Below are 23,771 nucleotides of genomic sequence, written 5' to 3' on the forward strand. Positions count from 1 at the left end.
AGCACTCTCCAGAGCGTGGCAGCAGCCAAATTTGCCCTCTGGCTTCTGATTTAGGATGGGAAGCTCATCCAGCAACCTCCCAAACCCCTTTCCCCCATCTGTCCCCCTTCCTCATGGCTGCACTGAGGTGTGGGTGCTCCTGGAGCAGAATGGGTGCGTTGTTTTCCTGATTTAAGGCTTGGGTGAGTGGAACAGAGAGAGTTTTTCCTGTCTTGCAAAAGAGTTGTTCAGTCACCTGGAAAGGAAACGCGATTTCCGCGCTGTGTTTGGGGTTTTTCAGGGTGTTTTTTTGTTTGTTTTGTTTTGTTATTTTGTTCTGCCGGGTGTTATTTTTTTGTTTTCCCTTTTCCCCTGGAGCCTTGAGAAAGTTTGGAATGTGTTTTTGTCAAGGCTGCTGCGTGTAAGGGCCTGAATCCCAGCTTTGGCAGCATTTGGCTGTTGGCAAGCTGTCCTCACTCAACTGGCACCAGCTTTTCCCCTGGCCAAAAGTCTGGCTCTTCACACCTGGGCACAGGAGGGTTCTGCAGGACCATTGTGGGTTCAGGATCAGGTTAACCATCTCCAAAATCCACTTTTCCTCCAGTTTATGTCCAAGCCCAGCCTGTTTTGATGCACGGGTTCCATGGCAGGGGGAGGGTAGAACTGGGAGTTGTTGCTGCTGCTCGAGGTCAAGCTAAATAACTTGATTTTCAAAAGGGCCCGTTCATTAATTTGCAGGGAAATCACAGCATAAAGGAAGGGCATGGTAATGATGGATGGAGGGAGGGACTGGACTGACCTCCCCTGTGCTGTCCATCACATTCCCTGCTGGAATGGCTGGGCTTGATTGACTTTATCTCCATTTGAGAGGCACATCTTGCTTGCCCACCAGTGATGGCAATCAGCCTGGCGGTGCTCATGCCACAAGGGACTGCCAGCCCTGCAGGGGTGACTCTGAGGAGAATCTGGTGGCCTTCCACCCTCTCCTGTCTGCACTTTGGCTCCTCTGCTGCTCCGGGCACCAGAGGAGACGCTGAGCCGCGACTTCCTGCGCTGGCGGACGGGGCCGCTTTCTTGGGGTGTGGAAAGGCCGGTTCAAAGGGCCCCGCCGGGCCCCGTGGGGGGTCAGGGAGCTTGTGGGGAGCAGAGCCAGCCCTTGTGGGGAGCAGAGCCAGCTGTGGCAGCGCCCCAGCCCCAGGCAGGCCCCGCTGGGGGCACGAGCCCTCGGTGAGAGAGGCGCTGATGACTCCGCGCTCCCCCGGCCCTGGGAGCTGAGGGAGTGCTGAGCACACCCACCCGGGCTGGGCCGTTCCCAAGGCCCTGGCGACGTGATTGAAGTGCTCCCCAGCAAGCTCCCACACGCTCTGGGAGGCTCTGGAGCCTTCCGAGCCAGACTGCTTGGCAAAGCTGTTCCTCACCTCGGCGGGTGTGGGCAACGCCGCGAGCGGCTCGCTCACCTCCGGGGTGGAAGGAGCAGCATATGCTGCACAGCATGGTGGAGACATCTCCCCCTCCCCTGTGCACCCGTTCTTCCCTCAGATCCCAGCGTGGCCTCATCTAAACCCAGCCTGTGCCCTTGTTTCATCAGGGAGGATGGCGTGGCTGCTGGGGGCAGAAATGGCCTGCACTGTGTCCTGCTGCTGGGACATCCTCCTCCAGAGGGGAAACATGGTCCAGATGTGACTTTCTCAGAGCGGGGCCATCCCTACCCTCTGCTTTGTGCAGGGAAAGCTGGGGAAGATGGCCCTGGCTGTGCTGGGAGGGGAAGGGTGCACCCTGCCAGCCCCAGAGGACACGGTGGCTTTGTGTGTGCAGGCACTTGAGGGCACCAGCGCTTTGCTGTGGCTGTAAGAAGCTCTGGAGAACATTCCTGAGCACCCAGCTGCAGTGCTGGGGTGTGGGGCTTGGCTCGGGGAACAGGGGGCAAGTCCACACAAAGCTCTGGAGGCCGAGTTTCGGTCGGAACTGCTGATGGCTGTGGTCAGTGGTGGCGTCTCGTGGCCAGGCTGGGTTGTTGGGGCTTGTCCTCAGGGTCACAGGAAGGAGAAGGGAGAAAGAAGAGGTGTGGATGAGATGTGGGGATTAGGATAAGGCTGGGAACAGCAGGCAGGGAGTGAGGGGGCAACGTGGAGTGGGTGGGTGGAGAAGAGTTTTGTCTGCCTGCACTCGTGTGTGTGTCTGTGAAACTGCAGGAAGGAGACTCTTGGAGAAGTCCCAGGGCACATCTGCCACGGGTTCCAACACTGAGGAGTTTATTTTAGCCTTGGACAGGGAGCCATTCATCCCTGGAAGAACAGAGTAGGGTGACATTTCTGTTAGGAGGTGCTGTCTTGTTTCTCTTGCTCTGCATTTTTCTTTCCCCAGCCCCTCTCTCTGTTCCATTACTCTTTCATGTTCCTCACTCTCTGTGCAGAACATGAAAGAGTTCTCTATCTTTCTTTTTTTTTATTATCCCTTTCTTTCCTTTCCTGCCCAGCTCCCAGAATCCATCCAATTGCAGATTCTCCCAGAAGCTGGGAGCAAAACCCGCTTTTCTCGTTCTTCCCACCTTGCCTCTCTGTTGTATTTATCATACAAATACTGGCTGTATAATTACCAGAGCATTATCTCTGAACACACAGATTAGGAAAAGACACAGTAGAACAAAGATGAATTTCAGGGTCAGTCTGGTGGGAGATGCTTTTCTCCATCTGTCAGGGGAGGAATCAGCTGAGACAGAAGAGCTGTCATGGACTGCAGCTCCCACTTCTCACAAGAACCTTCCACAGAATCAGGGTGGAAGGTTCCTAAATTCAGCCATTTCTGGGGTTATAAAAAGGCCACAGAAACAATCTGGATGATACAGGGAGATCATGCAAGGTGCAGAGGTGGTGCCTTAAAGCCTTTCTTGAATGGGAATTATTGCTGCCCTGAAATGAGAGCTGAGTCTTTGCTTCTCCTTTAATTACTGCTGCAGCTCCAATGGGATTAAATGGATGTCTGAGTGTGTGTTAGCATATGTTGGGATGTGCTCTGCTGATAAACATCAGGGCTTTCACATGCCTGCAGACACACATGCCCTGCATATTTACCACAACTGACTCAGTGTCACCCAGCTGAAGACAAAAGGGAGGAAGGTGTTATTGATCCAGCCCCGTGCCTTTGGGGGATGATGATGATGATGAGCCCTAGGCTGGTCATAGTGGGAGGAAGGTGTTATTGATCCAGCCCCGTGCCTTTGGGGGATGATGATGATGATGATGAGCCCTAGGCTGGTCATAGTGGGAGGAAGGTGTTATTGATCCAGCCCTGTGCCTTTGGGGGATGATGATGATGATGAGCCCTAGGCTGGTCATAGTGGGAGGAAGGTGTTATTGATCCAGCCCTGTGTCTTTGGGGGATGATGATGATGATGAGCCCTAGGCTGGTCATAGTGGGAGGAAGGTGTTTATGATCAGGAATGAGGCTGCAGGTGGATGCAGAAGGTGCCTGTAGCCACAAGTTGTTCTGGTATCAGCCATGTCAATTAGAAACACAAACCCTGTGGGGAACCACTGAGGGAGCTGGGGGTGCTCAGCCTGCAGAAAAGGAGACTCAGGGGTGCCCCCATCACTCTCACAGCTCCTGAGAGGTGCCTGTGCTCAGCTGGGGCTGGGCTCTGTCTGCAGCAGCACTGACACAACCAGAGCTCACAGCCTCCAGCTGGGCCAAGGGAAATACAGGCTGGAGAGCAGGGAAAGGTTTTTACAGAAAGGTGATAAAGTTCTGGAATGTTCTGCCCGGGGAGGTGGTGGAGTCCCCATCCCTGGGGGTGTTTAACAAAGCCTGGATGTGGCACTGGGTGCCAGGGTTCAGTTGAGGTCTTGGGCCTGGCTTGGACTGGGTGATCTTGAAGGTCTCATCCAACCTGGTCCTTCTGGGAATTCCGTGAAACAAGTGGAATAGACAGAGGAATTCCTGAGCCTGATGCCAATAACCACAGTGCTTCTGGGAAGTCCCCAAAGGCTCACGAGTTGCCATTTCGTTGCAGGGCTGCAAGCTCAGACTGTCTTGGTCAATGACTCCGTCTCGGGGTTCATCGGCACGGACGTGGTGCTGCACTGCAGCTTCACCAACCCGCTGCCCATCGTGAAGATCACCCAGGTGACGTGGCAGAAGGCCACCAACGGCACCAAGCAGAATGTGGCCATCTACAACCCCGCCATGGGCGTGTCCATCCTGTCCCCCTACAAGGAGAGGGTGACTTTCCGGAACCCTTCCTTCAAGGATGGCACCATCCAGCTGTCCCGGCTGGAGCTGGACGATGAGGGGGTTTACATCTGTGAGTTTGCCACCTTCCCAACCGGCAACCGGGAAGGGCAGCTGAACCTCACCGTGCTGGGTAAGGCTCTGGGCAGGCTCTGCAGGGTGAACCTCCCGTCCAACAGATCTGGAGGAAGCTGAGATTCACATCCCGGGAGCTCAGGGCGAGTTTGGGGTGTAAATTGTAGCTGGGATGGATTTTTAAGTTGACTGGGAAGAGGTGAAGAGCAGGGAGAACAAAGCAGGTGGCTCTGAGACAGCTGAGCTGTCACACCTCTTCTTTTCCCAGGCCTCAGTTCCCCTTTTTCCTCCACCTACACTGCTAATGTAGGTGCAGTAACAGTGACCAGGTCCCTGTGGGAGTGGTGAGTTTTAATGAGGTGGGGCTGTCAAGAGAGAAGAAACAACAGATTGATCCTAAACTCAAGCAGAGCTTGTCCCTGGAGCTCAGGGCTGTGAGTGAACAGACCCCACCCAAGGTCTACATGAGTTGTTTTCTCTCCAATTTCAATTCCTTTCTAACACAGGGATGAAAACCTCTGGGAGGAAAGGATTGACTTTCCACATATCTGTGCATTTAGGGCACCTCCACCATTGTTTCCCCATAAATGATGCAGGTAGATGGTGCAAGGTGCATAGGCACTGCCCTAAAGCAATTATTACATGGGAATTACTGCTGGCAATTTGCACACTCTGCACTCACCACAAGCCCTGTCACAGCCTCAGTGGTGTTAGGTGGCTCTTGGGATGTAGCAAACAGAGCAGCCCTGCTTTTCTAACCATCCCTTTGCACCCTTTTCTCCTCCTCCTCCTCCTCCTTTCTGCACTCCCCTGCAGCCAAGCCCACGAACTGGATGGAGGGCACCAAGAAGCCGCTAATTGCCAAGTCTGGCAGGACAGAAAAGATCTTGGTAGCCACCTGCACCTCCTCCAACGGGAAACCCCCCAGCACCGTCACCTGGGACACGAAGCTGAAGGGGGAGGCCGAGTTCCAGGAGATCCGGAACAGCAACGGCACCATCACGGTGATCAGCCGGTACCGGCTGGTGCCGAGCCGCGAGGCGCACCGCCAGCAGCTCATGTGCGTGGTCAACTACCAGCTGGAGAGGTTCACCGACAGCATCACCCTCAACGTGCAGTGTAAGGGGCCTGGGCACGGCTGGGAGGGCTCCCCCTGCTCAGGGCTGGCTCTGGGCAAGAGGGGTTTGTGGTGGGTGGGTGGAGGGGCTGCGGTCGTGGTTTTGAGAGGGAGGATTGAAAGGATCCTTTGGAATAATTGTGGGTTTTGTCTTTTTCTTACCTTCTTTCTCTGCCCCTGCCGTGTCCCTTTTGCTCCCCTTCTCCCTCTCTTTTGCACTCCCTCACATTCCTTGTCCCATCATCTTTCCCTCCTCGTGTTTCTCTCCTTCCCCCACTCCTGCCTCCTCATCTCTTCCTATTTCATTTTTTCCCCTTTCTTTTTCCACATTCCTTGTCCCATCACCTTTCCCTCCTTGAAATCTTTCCTTCTCCCACTCCTGCCCCCTCACCTCTCCCTATTTCATTTTCTCCCCATTCCCCAATCTTTTCCTCTCCTTTTAATCTCTCTCCTTTTCCCACCCATGCCCCTCATCTCTTCCCATCTCATTTCCTCCCCTTTCCTTTCCCACAACCCTTTCCTCTCTCCTTTCTCCCCCTGCTCTCCTCCCTTTCCCCCCACCCCTGCAGATGAGCCAGAAGTCACCATCGAGGGCTTTGATGGCAACTGGTTCCTGAACCGCAAGGACGTGAAGCTGATCTGCAAATCTGATGCCAACCCCCCAGCTCACACCTACGAGTGGAAGCTGTAAGTGTCCCCAGAGCCACGCTGCCAGCAGCAAATGTCACCTCCCAGCAGGGACAAGGAGTCTCTGCAGACACCTCACTCACCTGTGGTCTCTTGGGGCCCAGTCCCATTAGTGTCAGCGGTGTCACCCCAAGGTACAGCTGGTGCCTGTGGTGAAGGTGGCTGCCAGCTCAGTGCAGCCTCAATATCCAGGGAAACCTCCCCCTTCTCACCTCACTGGGATCATACTCTGCCCTGGTGGCGTGAGGCAGCTGAGATGTGACAAGGTGATTCGTGTGCCCAGCACCACCAAGTGCCTCGGCAGCAGAGCTGGGAAAGGACCCAGGATTTCCCTGCTTTGAAAAGGCACAAATAACACAAAATTTGTCTGTGTGTGAACAGCCTTCCCTTGGAATCAGCTCCTCACGTGACTGACATTAAACAGCAACATTTCCTTGTCCTCAGGTTTCCAGCTTTTGGCTGAACACACTAAAGGGACTTGAAAAGTGAGTGAGGGGTGTCTGGGCAGTCAGGTGGGAATTGATACAACCTGATGTGGTTCTCCTGCTGCTCTTTCTTCTCTGTAAGCACTCATGTAGCTTTAAAAGAGGAAGATCAAATGGATCCTTTCTTCTTTTCAGCTGGCATTTGTCATCAGGAGAGAGGCTCTCAACATGGCTTTGCAAGGAGCACATTCTCTCTCATTCCACTTCCCAGATCAAACTGTTCAAAGTGAAAGTCTGAAGAGGATTGTTTTTCTTGCCTTTTTTCCTAGTTCTCCATCCCCAGCTCTCTCCATCTGTTGGTTCTGCCAGTCTGACTTAAAACTCTGAGGGGCTCTCTGGGTTCCTCACAACATTTCCAGGAAAGCCTCAGAGGCAAAAACGCACCCAAGGCAGAAGAGATGCCACTAGAGGCCATTTCTGTGCCTGGAGTGTAAAACCCAGCAGTGCTTCTCCTCTCCTCCCCTTTGGATGGTGATGAGCAGCAGTCAGGGGAGCTGTCAGAGGAGCATCCCACACCACCCTTTTGAGCACCCTGTGCTCCTGTTTTTGTAGGTTCAGGGCTCTATAGGACCATGGTTGAGGTGTTTTTCCATCAGCTTTGGGATTGTTGGCTTGATGCAGCTGGAAAAACTGTGTTTTCTGTACATATGTGTACATGTAGGCATGCAGAATACATGCATTCAGGCTCTCCTTTACAATCCTAATTATACCCCCGTTAGTCCCTTTTGTTTCTTATAAATTGCTGACAATATGTGCACATTTGGGTTGGGAGGAGGGGAAGGAATTACTTGAGTAATTTTTAATTGCCTAAGAGGAGTAATTACTTTACTTTGCTTCAGTAATTAAGAATAACCAGGCCATGTGTGTCTTTTCTTAACACACAGGGGCTTTTTTTAAAATTTTTTCATCTGCCTTTGTCAATTTATTTTCTGTATCTCCAGGTTTAGTTTTGCATTATTCCAGTTTCACACCTACCTGACTGTTCCAACATGGGCAGGGCTCTAAATCAACACTGCTGTCCTTGAAATTAACACTGGCTGATCAGGAGAGCTAAATGGGCAGGAAATTGGGCTAAAACAGGCTCAGGTTGTGTCCCTTTCCTACCTACATTAACGGGGATTTTCCCCCAGCACTTCCAGCTTCCACACCTGCCCAAGGGCAAGACAGACCCAGAACGTTGGTGTCACCGTGGGGTGTCACCTGTGGGGTCAAACATGATCTCTGTCCCCCCCAGGCCAAACGGGACCCTGCCAGGGAGTGTGGAAATCCAGAACAACACCATCTACTTCAAAGGGCCAGTGTCCTACAGCGTGGCTGGCACCTACGTCTGCGAGGCCACCAACGCCATCGGGACACGCTCGGGCCTGGTGGAGGTCAATGTCACAGGTAGGACAGCACCTGGGCTGCTCTGCAGCGTGGAGAAAAGGTGGGGAGGGAGACAAAGGTGTGAGCAGCTCCATCTCCTCAATCACACTGTCTCCTTTCAGGGCGGGAATCTCCTGAGGGAAGTGGGGCAGTGGGGCTCTTGGCTTTGTGCTGGTGTTGCACTGGTTTGCTGTGGATTTTCTCCTTTCCTCTCGTGGTCTTTTTTCTTCCTGACACCAATTCAGTTTGTTCCCCCCTTGTCTTCTGCTTTGGATTCAGAGATTGTTGTAAGTGTTAACAGCAGAGGCATATCAGGGAGATATTGATCAGAACAAGGGGCAGGGTGAGGATGTGGACTGCCAGGAAGGCAGGAGGTGGATGAGTCACTTGTCCAGGATGGTGTTTGGTGTTCCTGGTGCTGGGCAATTCTCGATCCTCCATTTGAGCTCCTTGCAGTGCTGCTCTGTGAACTCACTCACCTGCCTGCCAGGGATCCCTGTGGGGGCTGGAGGAGCTTTGTCTGGGCTCCAGGGAGGAACAATCCCAGGCTGCAGGCAGTGGGAAGTGATGCTGTGATGTCACAGAGACAGAAGGGATCTGATGGCCTGCAAAGCAGCATGGCCTTGGGAGGGAGGGAAAGGCGTGTGGGCAAGCTTAGGTAGTGTCAGGGAGAAAGTCATGTCAAGAAATAGCTTCAAGAGAAGAAATAACACATGGCAATAACCTGATTTCTGAAAGTCAGAGTGACATTGTGAGACTGCACCAAGGGGGAAAATGGCTGTGGGTGCTTTGAGAGCAGGAAAGGGACATTTATCCCGTTCCTTTGGGGCAAAAGGAGCCATTTGGGTTATCAGGCAGTGACTGGTGGGTCTCAGAAGGGCTGGAAGTGCCTCTTGGAGCAGTGAGGTGGGGCACAGCCACGCTGCAGTGAGCTCTGGGCTGCAAAAGTGAATGAGGGCACTGGGGGCTTCCAAGGCACGGGGAGCACAGAACAGCCTCCCAGGGCTCTTACCTCTGGCTCTGTCCAGCCCAAGGCAGTCAGAGCCTCTCCTGCCACCCCAGTCCTTGGGGAGTTGTCTGACCTGAGGCTGATGAAACCCCAGCCCCCTCCACCAGTTTCTCTGGTGGTAAATGCTGAGCAAGCACAGAGCTGAGTCTGGGGCAGCTAAAATTAGCAATAACTCCGTGTTTGGCACCCTCAGCTCCCCTCTCTAACTTGGGCAAACCAGGCTAAGCTTCCTCTATCCCAGTGCTTGGAGGTCAATGGATGGGATGTGCTAATTAGATGCTAATTAGCCGGTATTTGTTTATGATCGTTATCACTGCCTTTCATTCACACCTCCTGCCCTGGATCCCTGCCTGCTGAGTTGTTCCTGGTGCCGCCGTTTCTCTGGGGGCTGTTTCTTGTGCCAGGGAAAGGCCCTGCAAGAACAAAGCCCTTTGTGCCCAGCCCTGCCCAGCCACCCAGAACCAGGACAAGGTCATGGCCAAAATCAGCTGCTGGCTGCTCCAGGGGAGTTGTCACCTCGGCGTTCCTGGGGCAGTGCCTGGTACAAACGGAGCTGACTCCCTTTGGCACCAGAAATCCATCCCACGCAGTGTCCAGAACCTTGGGGCACGTTTGAAACAGTGAGCTGAGCTTGAAAACCTCCAAGGTCAGCCCTCAGACACAGAGGGAGGTGGAGCAGGGACTGAAGAAGACTTTGAGAGTGAGAGGCTCTCACTTTCCATCCCTCCATAGCCTCTGTGTCCATTTCTTGCTGCCATCCTGCCTGTCCATCCCCCCATATCATTTGGGGGGTCAGGGCACCAGGCACAGCCCTCTCTGAGTGCTTCCTGCCCTTTTTTGATGTGTCTCAGCACCACAGTGGCACTGGAGGGGCTGCACCAGCTCACCTGCACAGGCTCCTCCAGACACCAGGGGCTGTGGCTTCCCCCTCTGGAATTTGGAATTGTCTCTTTTCCTGGTGTTTTTGCAAAGGACTGGAACAGAGCATCGTTCTCAGGCTCCACCAGCACAGAGGAAGTGGGGGCTGGCAGGATTTTTGGGGTTGGGTTGGTGTCTGCCTGCCTCTAATCTCAGCTGGTTCCCAAAGGTCCTGGCTGTGGGGTTGAGGTTAAATGAGAGGGAATGAAGGGCACACCCACAGCTGCCCTGCGAGGAGGGATTAACAGCCAACCCCACAGGCCAGGCCTGCACCACATCATAAAAAAAATAAAAATCCTTTAATAATTCATGGGATCTGAATATGTTTATCCAGCTCTCCCCAAGGAGCGATTAGGCCGGTGCTGGGGAGGGCTCACCCTCCTCTCTCAGCTATTACAGGTACATTTGTTTGGGTCTTGCAGGCAATTTAGGGATTGTCAGTGGACCACGAAACCTCTTTCAAGAGCTGCATGCAATAAATGGAGTTCAATCTAGTGAGCAGCCAGCCTTGGGAGAAAAAAAAGAAACAACACAGAAGGCTGATGCAGAGAAAACCCTGCAGCAGCTTTTCCCCTTTCTGTCTCCCTGTTGTCCCCCTCTTTGCCACCCAAAATCTTCCCTCCAGGCCCCAGAGAGGAAAAGTGCAGGGTTGGTCCAGCCCCCTGATGGGGAGGGCAATTTGTTCAGAGGGAGAAGGCTGAATGCTTCTCTGAGAGTTATGGCGCATTAAAGAGATTGATAAGTGGAAATTTAATATTTTATTCCAGCAATCTGTTCCCCTAATAGCTTCTCCTGCCTTGCAGGACCTTTGTCAGTCGCAGGCAAGCCATGTAGTGTGACATGTAACTATTTATTACAGGCAGTGGGGGACAGAATAAAAGGCTGAGCTTAGGGACTGCACATGTGTGGTGGTCCTGCACAGAGAACTGGCCATGGATGTTCACCTGTGTGATCCCATGTGTGTCCTGGCCATGGACACTCACCTGTGTGATCCCATGTGTGTCCTGGCCATGGACATTCACCTATGTGATCCCAATCTGTATCCTGGCCATGGATATTCACCTGTGTGATCCAAATCTGCATCCTGGCCATGGACATTCACCTGTGTGATCCCATGTGTGTCCTGGCCATGGATGTTCACCTGTGTGATCCCAATCTGTATCCTGGCCATGGATGTTCACCTGTGTGATCCCAGTCTGCATCCTGGCCATGGACATTCACCTGTGTGATCCCATGTGTGTCCTGGCCATGGATGTTCACCTGTGTGATCCCAGTCTGCATCCTGGCCATGGACATTCACCTGTGTGATCCAAATCTGCATCCTGGCCATGGACATTCACCTGTGTGATCCCAATCTGCATCCTGACCATGAATATTCACACCTGTGTGATCCAAATCTGCATCCTCGCTGTGGATGTTCACCTGTGTGATCCCATTTGTGTCCTGGCCATGGATATTCATGTGTGTGATCCTGTTTTTATCCTGGTCATGGACATTAAAATGTGTGTGACCCCAATGGACATTCACACCTGTGTGATCCCATTTTCATCCTGCCCATGGACATTCACCTGTGTGATCCCATTTTCATCCTGGCCCTGGATATTCCCACCTAAGACTCCCAATTTTCATCCTGGCCACGGAAATGGTTTGCCCAAACCTGTGTGCACAGGGATGCCCTGCTGCACAGGGCAGGATGAAAATGGGAATTTTGGGAAATGGGAATTCCTGCACAGGACAGGAATGGAACATTTGCATGTGGGAATGTCCGTGGATCCATGAACATGGGCTCTTCTGGGTACAGCAGAGCATGGACACGCCCTGGCCCTGTGCAGGAGACATTCACCCACTTGTGCACTGGCTCCAGCCAGATAAAGCACGAGGAGAAAGGGAAAAAAAAGGCAAATGGACCTTGGATGGAGACTCCCAGAGCTGGGGGAGCAGGGACAGCCTGTGCCAGCAGCTTTGCAGCCCTGGCCTTGGATGTGCTACAGGCTGGGGGGGAGGAAAAGCTGGCAGGGGTTGCTGACCCCCCCTGCTCGCTTGGCTCCCAGCAGGGAGTTATTTACACACCAACAGCGCTCTCGTCCCAGCAAGGTCACTGCAAACAGCCCTGGGGCTCGCTGGAGCTGCTGCCACACAGCACCAGGCTGGGAAAAGCCCTTTCTGGGAAGTCCTAGATGCCAATTCCTGCAGCAGGTGCTCCCAAAGCCAGGCAGATTTAGGTGGGAGGATGTGGGGCCGGGGGGGCCAAAGAGGAGCAAGGCCCAAGGGGGGGTCTGGCTGATGCTAATCCTCCAGAGTGGCTGTGCATCCTGTCTGGTGGCATCTGTGCCAGCAGCCCCCAGGGGAGCAGGGCTTGACTGACAGGGGATAGGTGACCTGAGAGAGAGATTAAAACCTAAGACACGTCTGGCATCTGGCCCGAAAGCTGTCACACTCTGAAAGGCCAGGGGCAGCTGCTGAACTGCTGGATTAGCTGCCAGCGGTTGTTCCATCCCCACCCGCCCTGCAGGAACCCCTGGGAGGGAGAGGAAAGCTTGGAAAGATGGACATGCAGAGGTGCAGGGGGGAGGGAGAAGGTCAGCAGTGCTCTGGGCTTCTCAAATTGCAGCTTTGTCCCGAGGCTTCTCCTTATCTTCCCTCGTGTACATAACTTAACACAGGAGCAAAGTCCTGGGATAATTTGGTGTGGGCTGTTCCAGCAGGGAAAAGTTTGCCATCAGCAATCTGGCTCCTGAGCAAACCCTACAGGGTCATTTCTGTGTTTGCTGAGGCCATCTGGGAGCTGGGGAGCCCCGTGAATACGTTGGAATTCAGGTTCCTGTTCCTCCCTGGAGCTGCTGTTCACATTGTGTGGATGTTTGGTTTCCCAAGGCAAAAGGAAATCCAGAGTCTTCCTCTGGAAGAGCTTGGGCTGACACATGCCCAGCAGCTAATTCCTCATGGAGTTTGACATTTTCTTCAGTGCCCATGGCTACAGGGAGAATTTGGGCTGGTGCTGGCTTTTCCCTTGGTCCTTAGGATTGAGGGGAAAAGGAATGGTAATGGGGCTTAAAGGAAAAACACGTCCACAGGAAGCAGTCTTTTAAAATATCCCAGCAGATGAGCAGAAGAGCTTTTGAAAGCTGATTTCCAGTGGATCTGCATATCACAGAAGAATTACTGGGTGTCTAAAAATACCCTTTTTCTGATCTGGGCCCTTCCTTCCCTGGGAGCAGCCTCCTGTCCCTCTGGGTTCTCTGATGTCTAATGAGGTTTGGCTCCCACCTCTACCAAGGATCCCACTCCAGCCGTCTCCAGGAGCTTTCTGATAGGGATAATTTCAGCTCCTTCTGTCACACAGCACTAAAATTGGCCAGCAGGTTCAAAAAAGCAGCAGATAAAGGATTGATGGACAGGTGTGATGATTTGCATGCACCTCACTTTATTGAAAAACAGCATTAAGAGAAAGATGGGATTCTTTCAAACCTGCACTTTTGAAGCCACTCTTGTGACAGGGAAGGTTTGGGGAAGTTTGTGGCCTCCCTGCTGAGCCCTGGGCTGCTGCAGGAAGAGGGCAGGAGATGCCTGGAGCCTTGCAAAGGGATCAAAGAGAACCTGTGGGCTGGGCCAGGTGCCAGGCTGAGCCCGGGGTGACCTCCTGCCTCTCTGCCCGCTCTCCCAGCTGCTGTCCCCGAGGTCTGGCTGCTGGCACAGGGACAGGAAGCCGGGCTGAATGCAACAGCTGGCAGAGGCGGGCACGGGCAGATAGTGTTGCTGCTTTAATTCCTATTCAAACAGCACTCCCTCTTTTTATAAGGGCTGGGGGGTGGCAGGGGGGGAGGCTTTTCATGCTGGCATTAAAGCCTGGCTTGTTCCCCCTCCCTCGGCTCCGCTGTCTCCTGTTTCTCCAGGCTGCTTTTCACAGGGGCTTTAATTCTCTCCAGGCTCTTCCTAATGGATTTTTCACATGGGGCCCCTGACCACGCTCAGGCATCGCACCGGGTTCCAGAAATTTCACGCCCCCCCCGGCCACAAAAAAAGGGGATCTCTTTCCCACACTTCCCCCTCTCCCCTCGGTGCTGCTCCGTTTGAAACGGGGCGGGCAGGGGGTGGATCCCAGTTTGTGGGATTGGCTGTCGTTGATGGATCTGGATGCGGGCACAGGTGACACGCTGGTCCCCGCTCAGCACCTGCCAGTGCCGAGGCACCTTGTCACAGGGCACAGCCCCTCCTTCCTTTCGGGAACAGCGCTCCCATCCCGGTGAGGGGCAGTGCCCCCCCTGCTCCGGAGCCAGCGCGGGTCTGTGCCGCCATCCAGTGGCAGTGCCGGGCTCTGGAGTGGCCACAGCCCCCCCTCCCCAGGGTCACCCAGGGACCCCCAGAGCCCCCCTGGGCCTGGCGCCGCAGGGAGGATGAGGAGGGAGGAGCTCTGTGGGTGAGGAGGGGGTGATTTGATCTTCCTCTTGTCTTCCTTCTTTCTTTCTCCCTGCCCACATCTGGGTTTGTTTTCTCTGGCATGAGAATGGAGGGTGGGGATGGGATGAGGGGAGAAAATAGTTCCTTGCCTGAGCGGCGTGTGAAATCCACCAGGGATGGAGGGAGGGATGGATGGATGGACACAGGGATGGATGGAGGGATGGAGGGATGGATGGATGGATGGATGGATGGATGGATGATGGATGGAGGGATGGAGGGATGGATGGATGGATGGATGGATGGATGGATGGATGGATGGATGGATGGATGGACACAGGGAGGGAGGGATGGATGGATGGATGGATGGCTGGATCATGGATGGATGGACGGATGGATGGATGGACACAGGGATGGATGGCTGGATCATGGATGGATGGAGGGATGGAGGGATGGATGGATGGATGGATGGATGGATGGAGGGATGGATGGATGGACACAGGGATGGATGGCTGGATCATGGATGGATGGATGGATGGATGGATGGATGGATGGAGGGAGGGATGGATGGATGGATGGATGGATGGATGGATGGATGGATGGATGGATGGATGGACGGACACAGGGAGGGATGGATGGATGTGTTCTTGCTCATATCCACAGTGTTGGCAGTGCCACGGGGGTGGCACGGGGGTGGCGAGTGCTACATCAAGGGTGGGCAGCACAAAGGGCAGGGAAAAAGCAAAAATCTCCTGAGAAAGGCAGGAAAACATCCCCCCTTTTGTCTTCACACATCCAGCCTGGGCTGTTAATGAGGCTTTTAACAGGAAAGTGGGCCAAGCTGTAGAAATCAGGCACAGCCTTCCTCTCTCAGATCTGTTCTCAGAGCTGCGAGGCAGAGGGATCTGTGTGGTCTGGGGGATCTGCACACCACAGAGGGGGTTTTCAGGGTGGGTTTTGGGACCTGTGGGGCCCTGCACAGAGCCAGCCTTGCTGCAGGGAACAGCAGGGTGTGAGGAGGCTTCAGAGCTGTGGGAAAATGAAAGATTGAACCCATGGGGGCTTGCTGGGCTTCCCCTGCTCCCACTCAGCCTCCAGATCTCCCCTGCTTCGTGCACAGCTTTGGGAGCTGGGCACCACAGAGGCTGGGACAGCGAGGAGCAGCCCTGGGGGGTGGCTCGGGCAGGGGCAGAGGGAGCAGCGTGGATGTTGTGTGGTTAGAGCTGAGCCCTCAGCAGGCAGGACCACGAGGGGATGGACGTGACTGTCCCTGGTGTCCCTGCAGAGAGGCTCTGCATTAACCAGCTGGCTGGGACAGGCCTTCTGTTGACGCAACATGTGGCTTTGGCTTTCCACAGCCCAGCCCCGGCTCCCCGTGCTGCAAGACATGCCCTTGCTGCTTCTCTAAGGCTGTCTTTGGGCAAAAATGCTGGCTCCTGCCTGCACAGCATCCTGCTCCTCATTCTGGCTGCAGCAGGGACCCTCCATCTGTCCCCCAGCCCACCCTGCCCAGTGGGCTGCTCTCTGTGTGGGTTCAGCCTCGGGAGGTTCTGCTCCAGGCAAGTCAGCACTGCAGAAACCAAGACGCTGTTGTCGGGTTGATGTTTCAGGAAAGACAGGAATTAATCATCTTCCAGGCACAAAAAACCCTAAAACATTTATGGCTCAGGCCAGCAATGGCTCAAATTCAGTGCCCTTGTCCAAAACCTGCAGCTGTTGCAGTGCCTTCGCTTGGGGGAAGCTCCTTTGTCCCTCTCCCTCAGTGGCTGAGCTAAGCTGTGCCAGCAGGGACATGGAGGGGGGTGGGCAGCAGTCACTGCCTCTCATCCCTTTGGAATCTGCTGCCTCTGAGCCCCTCCATGCCCATCACCCCATCCCAGCTGTGCTCAGGGATGCTGACTTTGCTGCTGGGTCTGCACCTCTCCTCAGCTGCTGGGGGAAGAAGCGAAGGCCAGGAGGCTCCAGGGTTGGCAGAGAGGCCTTGGAGGTGGGAAAAGCACTGGTAGAGGTCTCATGTGTGAAAACAAGGCTGCCACAGGGCATTAACAGGGCACCTGCTGCCTGAATAGGGAGGCAGGTGAAGGGCTGAGACAAGCATGTGGTGTTTAATGCTTGCTGGACACGGATGTTCAACAGGCTCTGAGCTCAGCCAGGGCTGTACCTGTGCCCAGGAAGGCTGATTGAAGTCCTGGCTCAAACTTTATCTGTGCCAAAGTGTAGGTGTTGAACTGCATGAAAGAGAAGCTGCTTTCTCATCTCTTTCCTCTGCCTCCTTTTGAGTTTTTTTTTTTTTTTTTAAATAGGTCAGGGTAGGAGCAAGATTAGCAAGAGGAGTGGCACTGTGCTGGCCAGGGAAGGAGAAGAAGCAGTGGGAGGGCTGTGTCCTCACGCTGCAGGGTCAGCACAAGGGGTCAGGAGCCAGCAGGGCTCTGAGCAGCTCTGTGCAGCCACAGGGCACCTGCGGGTGGGGGATCACAAGGTGCTGCTGCCGTGGTTCTAATCTGGGCTGGGCTGTGAGGAGAGGGATGCAGAGCTGGTGGGTCCAGCGTGGCACCTGTCTATGCCCACCCTCGGGTGGGGTTTGGGGTCTCGCTCCCTCACCAGGAGCACTCTGAGGGAAACTGGAACTGGAATTCTGTCAGCTGGTAGAACGGAGCGCGTCCGGACTCAGGACTCGGGGCTGGTGGGATCTGAGCACGCCTGGAGGCACCAGGAGGGCTGGGGAGGGCAAGCACTGCTTCCAGCCTGCTGGGCTCCTGCATGAGGCTTGGCCAGCTTGGCACGGCACCTTCCCCTTGCTGAGGCAGAGCTGACCCCGTGAGGACACCCCTCTTCCCCTTTCCCCAGTTTTTCCCTTCCCTGTTCCTTACCCTCATCTTCCCACCCCCTCACCCCCCGCCCCAAACTGGCAATGAGAGCATGGAGGGAGGGCGCGTTTCCGCATGGTTTGACACTGTTCCCCCTTCCATCTGTCTTTTCCTACCCAGAATTTCCCTACACCCCGTCTCCAATCGATGATCACAAATCCATGGTGCAGCCGAACATCCCCACACCGGTGATTGGGGGCATAGTGGGAGGCGTCTCGCTGGTCCTGCTGGTGGCCGTGGTGCTCTTTGTGGTACTCCGGCGCCGGCGTCACACCTTCAAGGGTGACTACAGCACAAAGAAGCACGTGTACGGCAACGGCTACAGCAAGGCTGGCATCCCACAGCACCACCCCCCCATGGCCCAGAACCTCCAGTACCCCGACGACTCGGACGACGAGAAGAAGCCGGGCCCCTTGGGCGGCAGCACCTACGAGGATGAGGATGAGGATGCAGGAGCAGAGCGCAAGCTGGGCGGCCCCAAAGCCTACGAGGAGGATGCCAAGAGGCCTTACTTCACCGTGGACGAGGGCGAGGCCCACCCCGAACCTTACGACGAGAGGACACTCGGCTTCCAGTACGACCCCGAGCAGCTCGACCTGGCCGAGAACATGGTGTCGCAGAACGACGGCTCTTTTATTTCCAAAAAGGAGTGGTACGTGTAGCTCCACGCCCCTCTGCTACACTCACACACGCTCACACACACCCCCTCCCTCCCCTGCATCCCTCCGAGCACACCCACGCACGCCCCGGCCCCGCACAGACTTTTTGGATGCTGGGGGCCAGCGGGGAGGGAGGGCCCCTGGCTTTGCTTAGGGATCATTTTTTGGGGAGGGGGTGGGGCTCTCGTGCGGGAGGGAGGGCGGGAGGTCGGGTAATTATTTTCTCTCGGTTTTGGTTTGGCTTTTTAATTTCTCTCTTCGACGACTTTCGTCCCCTTCTGTGGTGTTTGTATTGGTCGGTGGCTTAGGTGTTACTCTTTGCTTTAACGACTGTTGCCCAGCCTGTATATTACACTCTGTTTGTGTCTTCATGTCTCAGAGTGCCCTTCCCTCCCCGAGGCTTCCTCCTCCCACTCCCACCCCCCTGAAACACTGGAAATTTGTTTGTATGTTGTCTTCTTTGTTTGTTTTTTAACCTTGGGAGGGGGGCAGGTGGGTTGTCCGTAGGACAGAGGCCAGGAGAGTTTTATGGCAATGGAAACATAGGTGCCATTATCAGGTGAATGGATTTTGGGTTTTTTTTCCCCTAATCACTTTTTTTTTTGTTTTTTTTGTTTGGTGGGGTCTGGGTGACATTCCCATTGCCTGCTGCACGCCTGGAGAGAACCACACTCAGTTTTTAATGACTCAATAAAAGGAAAATGAGGAGAAAAGGGGGAAAAAAACCACCCTAGACCAAACCCCAGGTGTAGGGGCTGATAGCAGAGCAGGGAAACAAAACTGCCATTTTCCTCCTCCAATTTATTATCACCTGGCTTTTCATTTTTCTGTCTTTGTTTGAGTGTTCTTTTAAACGAAAGAAAAGGAGTATTTATTGCTGACACTTTCCCCCCTGTGATGGCTCAGAGAAAGGCTGGCTCTTTTTGTTCTTGTTGCTGTTGTTGTCACTGGTACCAGCCACAGAGCAGTTCACTGGGGCACCACTGGGCCGGGCACATCCACTGGGGAAGGGACCAACTGAGGACACTTTGCTTCCACACATTCACTGCCTTCAGCCACGCTCTGCACACCCAGGCAGGGCAGGACCAGCCCCTGAGGTTTATTTTATTATACCACTAAGACTTAATTGTCATGTGTTTACACTTTATTTTTTATTTTGGTCAGAGCACGGGGGTGCTCTTCTCTCTCTCCCTCTCTCCTAGCAACAGCCCCAGCCCGTGGCTGCACCACGTAGGTGGCATCGATTGCCACTTTTCCAATATCACATCCCTCTCCTGAGCACAGGCTTGGCAGACAGGGTAGGAGGGATTGAGCCTGGGGTATTGATCTTTCCCTCCTTGCCTTGAGCCACGGCGTTGTGCTGGGGAGGTTTGGATTGCTGCTATCTCTGCTCTGTGAATAAATGGGATTCCAGACTTCAGGGCCCTCTGTCTCACACCGACCATCTCCAAATTAGATTCACTGGGTTGGGGCTTATTTTTCTTCTTGTGGGTTATATTTTTTTTTTTTTTTAATTCGATGTATAAATAAATCTTTTGTTTGAAAAGAAATCCCCAGTTTTCTGAGCTGTATTATCATGCACATCTAAAAATAGCAGGACTAATTCTCCTCCTGCCTTACCCGCTGGGTTTTGTTCCACAGTGGTTATCCTGCTGCAGAAAGGGAGGAGGCTGGAGAGGCAGACCCACACAGATGAGTCAAGGTCAGATCTCTGATCCAGGCAGCCTCCAAAGCTTTCCTTTCCTGAGAGGTGCTCGGTGCAGACCTCAGCCTGAGCCATCCTCAGCGTGCTCTGATTGCATTAGTGGAGTAGGGCAGTGGGCAATCCAATTGTAGGGCTGTAATCTCTCTGCTGTTCCTGCCAGCCCCTCAGGCTTCCTGGCTTCTGGCACCACTGCCACATGCCACAGGAAGGCTGCTCTGTGTCCTCCCAGGGCCAGGACAGGCAGAGAGTCCCTCGACAGCCACATGCCACAGGAAGGCTGCTCTGTGTCCTCCCAGGGCCAGGACAGGCAGAGAGTCCCTCGACAGCCACATGCCACAGGAAGGCTGCTCTGTGTCCTTCCAGGTCCAGGGCAGGCAGAGAGTCCCTTGACAGCCACATGCCACAGGAAGGCTGCTCTGTGTCCTCCCAGAGCCAGGACAGGCAGAGAGTCCCTCGACAGCCACATGCCACAGGAAGGCTGCTCTGTGTCCTCCCAGGGCCAGGACAGGCAGAGAGTCCCTTGACAGCCACATGCCACAGGAAGGCTGCTCTGTGTCCTCTCAGAGCCAGGGCAGGCAGAGATTCCCTTGGGATCCCTCAGGCTGAACCACCCCAGGTCCATCCACTGCCACCAGGAGCACCCTGCTAGCAGGAAAGCCCCCAATAAAGGGACTAAAACCTCTTAACATCTCTCCAGAGCTCTGATTAGTGATGATTAGGGGTGGGAATGACTTCCCTCCAGTGCCTTGGGAGAGCAGCACACACAGGGCTTTGATTGCCCCAGAGGGAGAGCCTGTAATCTGGCTCAGTGTGTGGTGCAGGGAGAATTCCCAACAAAGTCCCTCTCTGGAGTGAATAATCCTTTAGATCTGAGCCCCAGAGCCAGGCTGGGAGCAGGATGGTGGCAGTGCAACACCAAGCTCTGGGCAGGCATCAGCAGGCACCTGTGAGATCAGTGGCACAGACCCTGCCCTGCAGATTTCCCCCAGCCCGGGCACACCCTCCGAGGGGGTGGTTTTGCAAGAAAACAATCTTTTATAAAACCTGCAGGGTCCTGCAGTGATTCTTCACGTTGAGGCCACTGCTCAGGTCTGGGCAATTCCCACTAGGCTGACCCCACAGCTCTGTGTCCTAAAGAACAAAGGTGCCAAGGCTGGCACAAGGGCTTGGGAGAGGTCAGGGCTGCTCCCAAATTCAGGGTGGCCAAAGGAACCCTAAGAAATCTGCTTTGGGAGTTGTTTGCTTGCCTTTGAAGGTGTCATTTTTGGAGCTGCAGCCTCCTTGGATAATTTATTGCCCTTTCACACACTGTCCACTGAGTGAGGGCTCACAACCCCAGTGGGAGCCAGGGAAAGGAAAGCAGAGAGTGGAGCAAAGTGGGATTTCCAAGCTGGAGCCTGTACACCATTCCCTTCCTGCTGCAGCACTTTTTTCTGCCCTTTTTGCACCAGCCCAAATTTAGGACTTAGCTCAGCCACTTACCTGCTCAGAGTGGTTGAGAAAAGGGGTCAGATGATCATTTTTCATCCAGAACCTGGAGTGGAAGATCCTTAAACAGCGTTGCCTGGCACAGCAGCGAGGCACCCTGCGAGTTCAAGGCTCAGTGCTGCATTTCTCTCATCCTTGAGCTCTTCAGCATTGCTCCCCTGGTGCAATTATCACCTCAGCCATGGAGAAATGCCACCTCTGTGCTGTCATTTGCTTCTTGCTGTCCCTTGCAAGGTCAGCTAGATGGCCAAGAGACTCTTGGGGTGGTAATTAGCCAAGTGATTAGCCATTAATCCATAGCAAGGTGGAAGAGAAAAGAAGTGTGGGGGAAGAAAATCAGATTGATGCTTCATCTGAGAGCTGTTTTTGGTCCAGTAATAGCATCACTGCCTTCTCTGGGTTAAATTGCTCTGAGGGGACCCTTGAAGGGAATTAGATGAGTTTTTCCAGCATCACCAAGCAGAAAGTGAGCCCTGTTCCCACCTGAGTGCAGGGGTGAGCTCAGGACAGAGGCCAAAGTGAAGAACCACGTGCATCCTGCAGGGAGGGAATGAGCTGGGGCTGTGCAGGGCTCAGCAGCAGGGCCAGCCTGGGCTGGTCTTTGCTCTGCTGATGGTGTCACCTGTCCCTTTGTGCCCCCATTTCCCTCAGAGGGCAGATTCTGTCAGGCTGGGGTGCCACACGTGAGCTGGGCCACCTCTCTGGGACCCTCAAGTGAAAAATCCCCTGCTTGTCCCACCCCCCTTTCACCAGAGGTGCTGAGGAGGTGGAAATGCCCTGTGGGACTGGGCAAAGGATGAGTGGGAGCTTCCAGCTGGGAGAGGGAGGCTGTCCTCTCCAGCTCGGTGCTGGGGAGCTGCTGCTCTGCAGGACACGGCCCATCTCACACCAGTCCCAAACTGGTGAGGCCCCCAGGGCTGGGTTTCTGCCAGGGGAACACTCTCACCCTGCTGGGGCTCAGTGCCTCATCACCTGCCCTGGCAGGGATCCCTAGCCAGGAGCAGAGACATCAGCCTGGTGCTTTTCCCTCTTCCCAGCCTCATCCTGGCTAACAAAGGTACCTCAGGGGGGTGGGGAGGCTGAGCAGGCAGGGAGAGAGCTCAGTGACCCAAAATTCAGGTGAATTTGGGCCAATCCCCCATTTCCTTCCCAGTGTGAGTTCAGGGAGCTGTGCAAGCAAACAGAGCTGTGTCACAGCCCACATGAGCCCGTGCTTTAGGTACAAAGACACCCCAGCTGTTTCCCTGCTGGGGCTTTTCTCCAGAATTATTCATTGCAATTCACCCTAGTGATGTTATTTTCCCTTATTTAATTACCAGGTTTGTTGGGTTTTTTTTTCCCCTGTTAAATTATTCTCATTCAAGCAGGGAAAAAAAAAAAAAAAAACAACCAACCTGAAGATTTCCTCATGAAATAAATCAACAAACTGAGATGGTTGCACCAAATTGACTGCAAAGACATGAGGGACAAAGGGAGCCATTTTCCTGATGTTGAGTCAAAAAGAAACACAGCAACAGTTCAGCAAAACTCAGGGAGGGTTAGGGAGAGAGAGACTCCCCAGATTGATCTGGAGGTGATCAGAGAAGGGAGCGTGATTGGAACGGGGCTGCTGCTCTGCTTGGCTCTTTCCCTTGGCTGTGCACAAGCTCACACACGCACACTCACAGATTTTGGGGTTTGGGGAGCAGATTAGATGGAGGGGAAAGCCCCACTGCCCCTGTGGGGCTCAGCTGTGTCACTCCTGCAGGCTCTGAGCCTCCCAGTGAGGACCTGGGGTTAGTCCCAGCTTGCCAGCAGGTTAAAACCCAGAAAGAAATTTAAAAGAAACTTTCAAGTTTCCCTGCAGCTCTGCTGTTGCAGCACTGCAGTTTGGGCTCTGTGCAGGCTGTGGGGACAGGGGACACTGCCAGCACGGGGTGGCTGCTGCCTGTTCTTCACTGGTGAGCTGTGGGGCAGCCCCTCACCCTGCCACCCCCTTCACCCCAGGGAAACCTGCTGCCACTTTGGGCTTTTCCCTGGGGTGAGCAGGGGAATCCCTGGAGGGTGGGAAGGTCCTGGGTCCTTCCCATCCACCCCAAACTCCCCCGGAGTGGGGCCAAGGGCAGAGCAGGGGGGCTCAGCCCATCAGCCAGGGGAGGAAAGCCAAGCCTAAAGCTGAGCTTGGCTTTGGGTCTGGGGGGTTCCCTGGGTGAATGTAAGGAGCACACGGGGTCAGGTCCTCTGCTCTTGGTGGAGGGACTCTCCTTGAGGGTCTGCATTTTCCTTTCTTTGGCCTTTCTCTTTTTTTAAAACATGATTCCTCAGCTCCAGTGATTTTATCTCTCTTTTTCTTCGTCCTCTGGCTGTAATGATCATTGTGGAATTCAAACTGCAGACAGACAAACAAACAACCCCAACCCCACTTGTTTTTTCTTTGATTTTTTTTTCTTTTTTTTATTTTGTAATCTGTGTTGTAAGTGCTTTTGTAAAAAATAAAAAATAAAAATAATAATAATAATAATGTAATGGACTTTCATGATTTCGGTTTGGGGTTTTTTTCTGGGTTTTTTTATTTTCTTTTTTTTGAGGATTTTTTTGGTTTTGTTTTTTTGTTTTGTTTCATTTTGTTTTCCATCCTTTGTAATTTGTTCATTTTGAGTCCTGGGTTGGGGAGGGGGGGATATTTTCATGATTATAATTTGTGTGGGTGGGGTGTTGCATCACCCTTCCTTTTACTTGTATAAAAAAACCAATAGTGGCTGAGCTGTGGAAAAAAAAAATGTACTTTTTTATAAATAAAGAATTTTAAAAAAAGA

The 23,771-nt window shown here is 53.8% G+C and overlaps 1 protein-coding gene across 1 annotated transcript in view; it reads left to right on the forward strand.

The window, feature by feature from the left end:
- Window positions 1-23,771, forward strand: part of NECTIN1 (nectin cell adhesion molecule 1) — a 63,593-nt gene extending 39,822 nt beyond the window's left edge. The window contains exons 2-6 of the mRNA XM_059867307.1: window positions 3,989-4,339; window positions 5,098-5,400; window positions 5,968-6,085; window positions 7,805-7,956; window positions 17,245-23,771. Of these exons, the coding sequence (XP_059723290.1) occupies window positions 3,989-4,339; window positions 5,098-5,400; window positions 5,968-6,085; window positions 7,805-7,956; window positions 17,245-17,786 (1,466 nt within the window). The 3' untranslated portion in view covers window positions 17,787-23,771. The remainder of the gene's footprint in view (window positions 1-3,988; window positions 4,340-5,097; window positions 5,401-5,967; window positions 6,086-7,804; window positions 7,957-17,244) is intronic.

The sequence above is a fragment of the Haemorhous mexicanus genome, chromosome 24 (genome assembly GCF_027477595.1).
Source record: "Haemorhous mexicanus isolate bHaeMex1 chromosome 24, bHaeMex1.pri, whole genome shotgun sequence".
NCBI lineage: Eukaryota > Metazoa > Chordata > Aves > Passeriformes > Fringillidae > Haemorhous > Haemorhous mexicanus.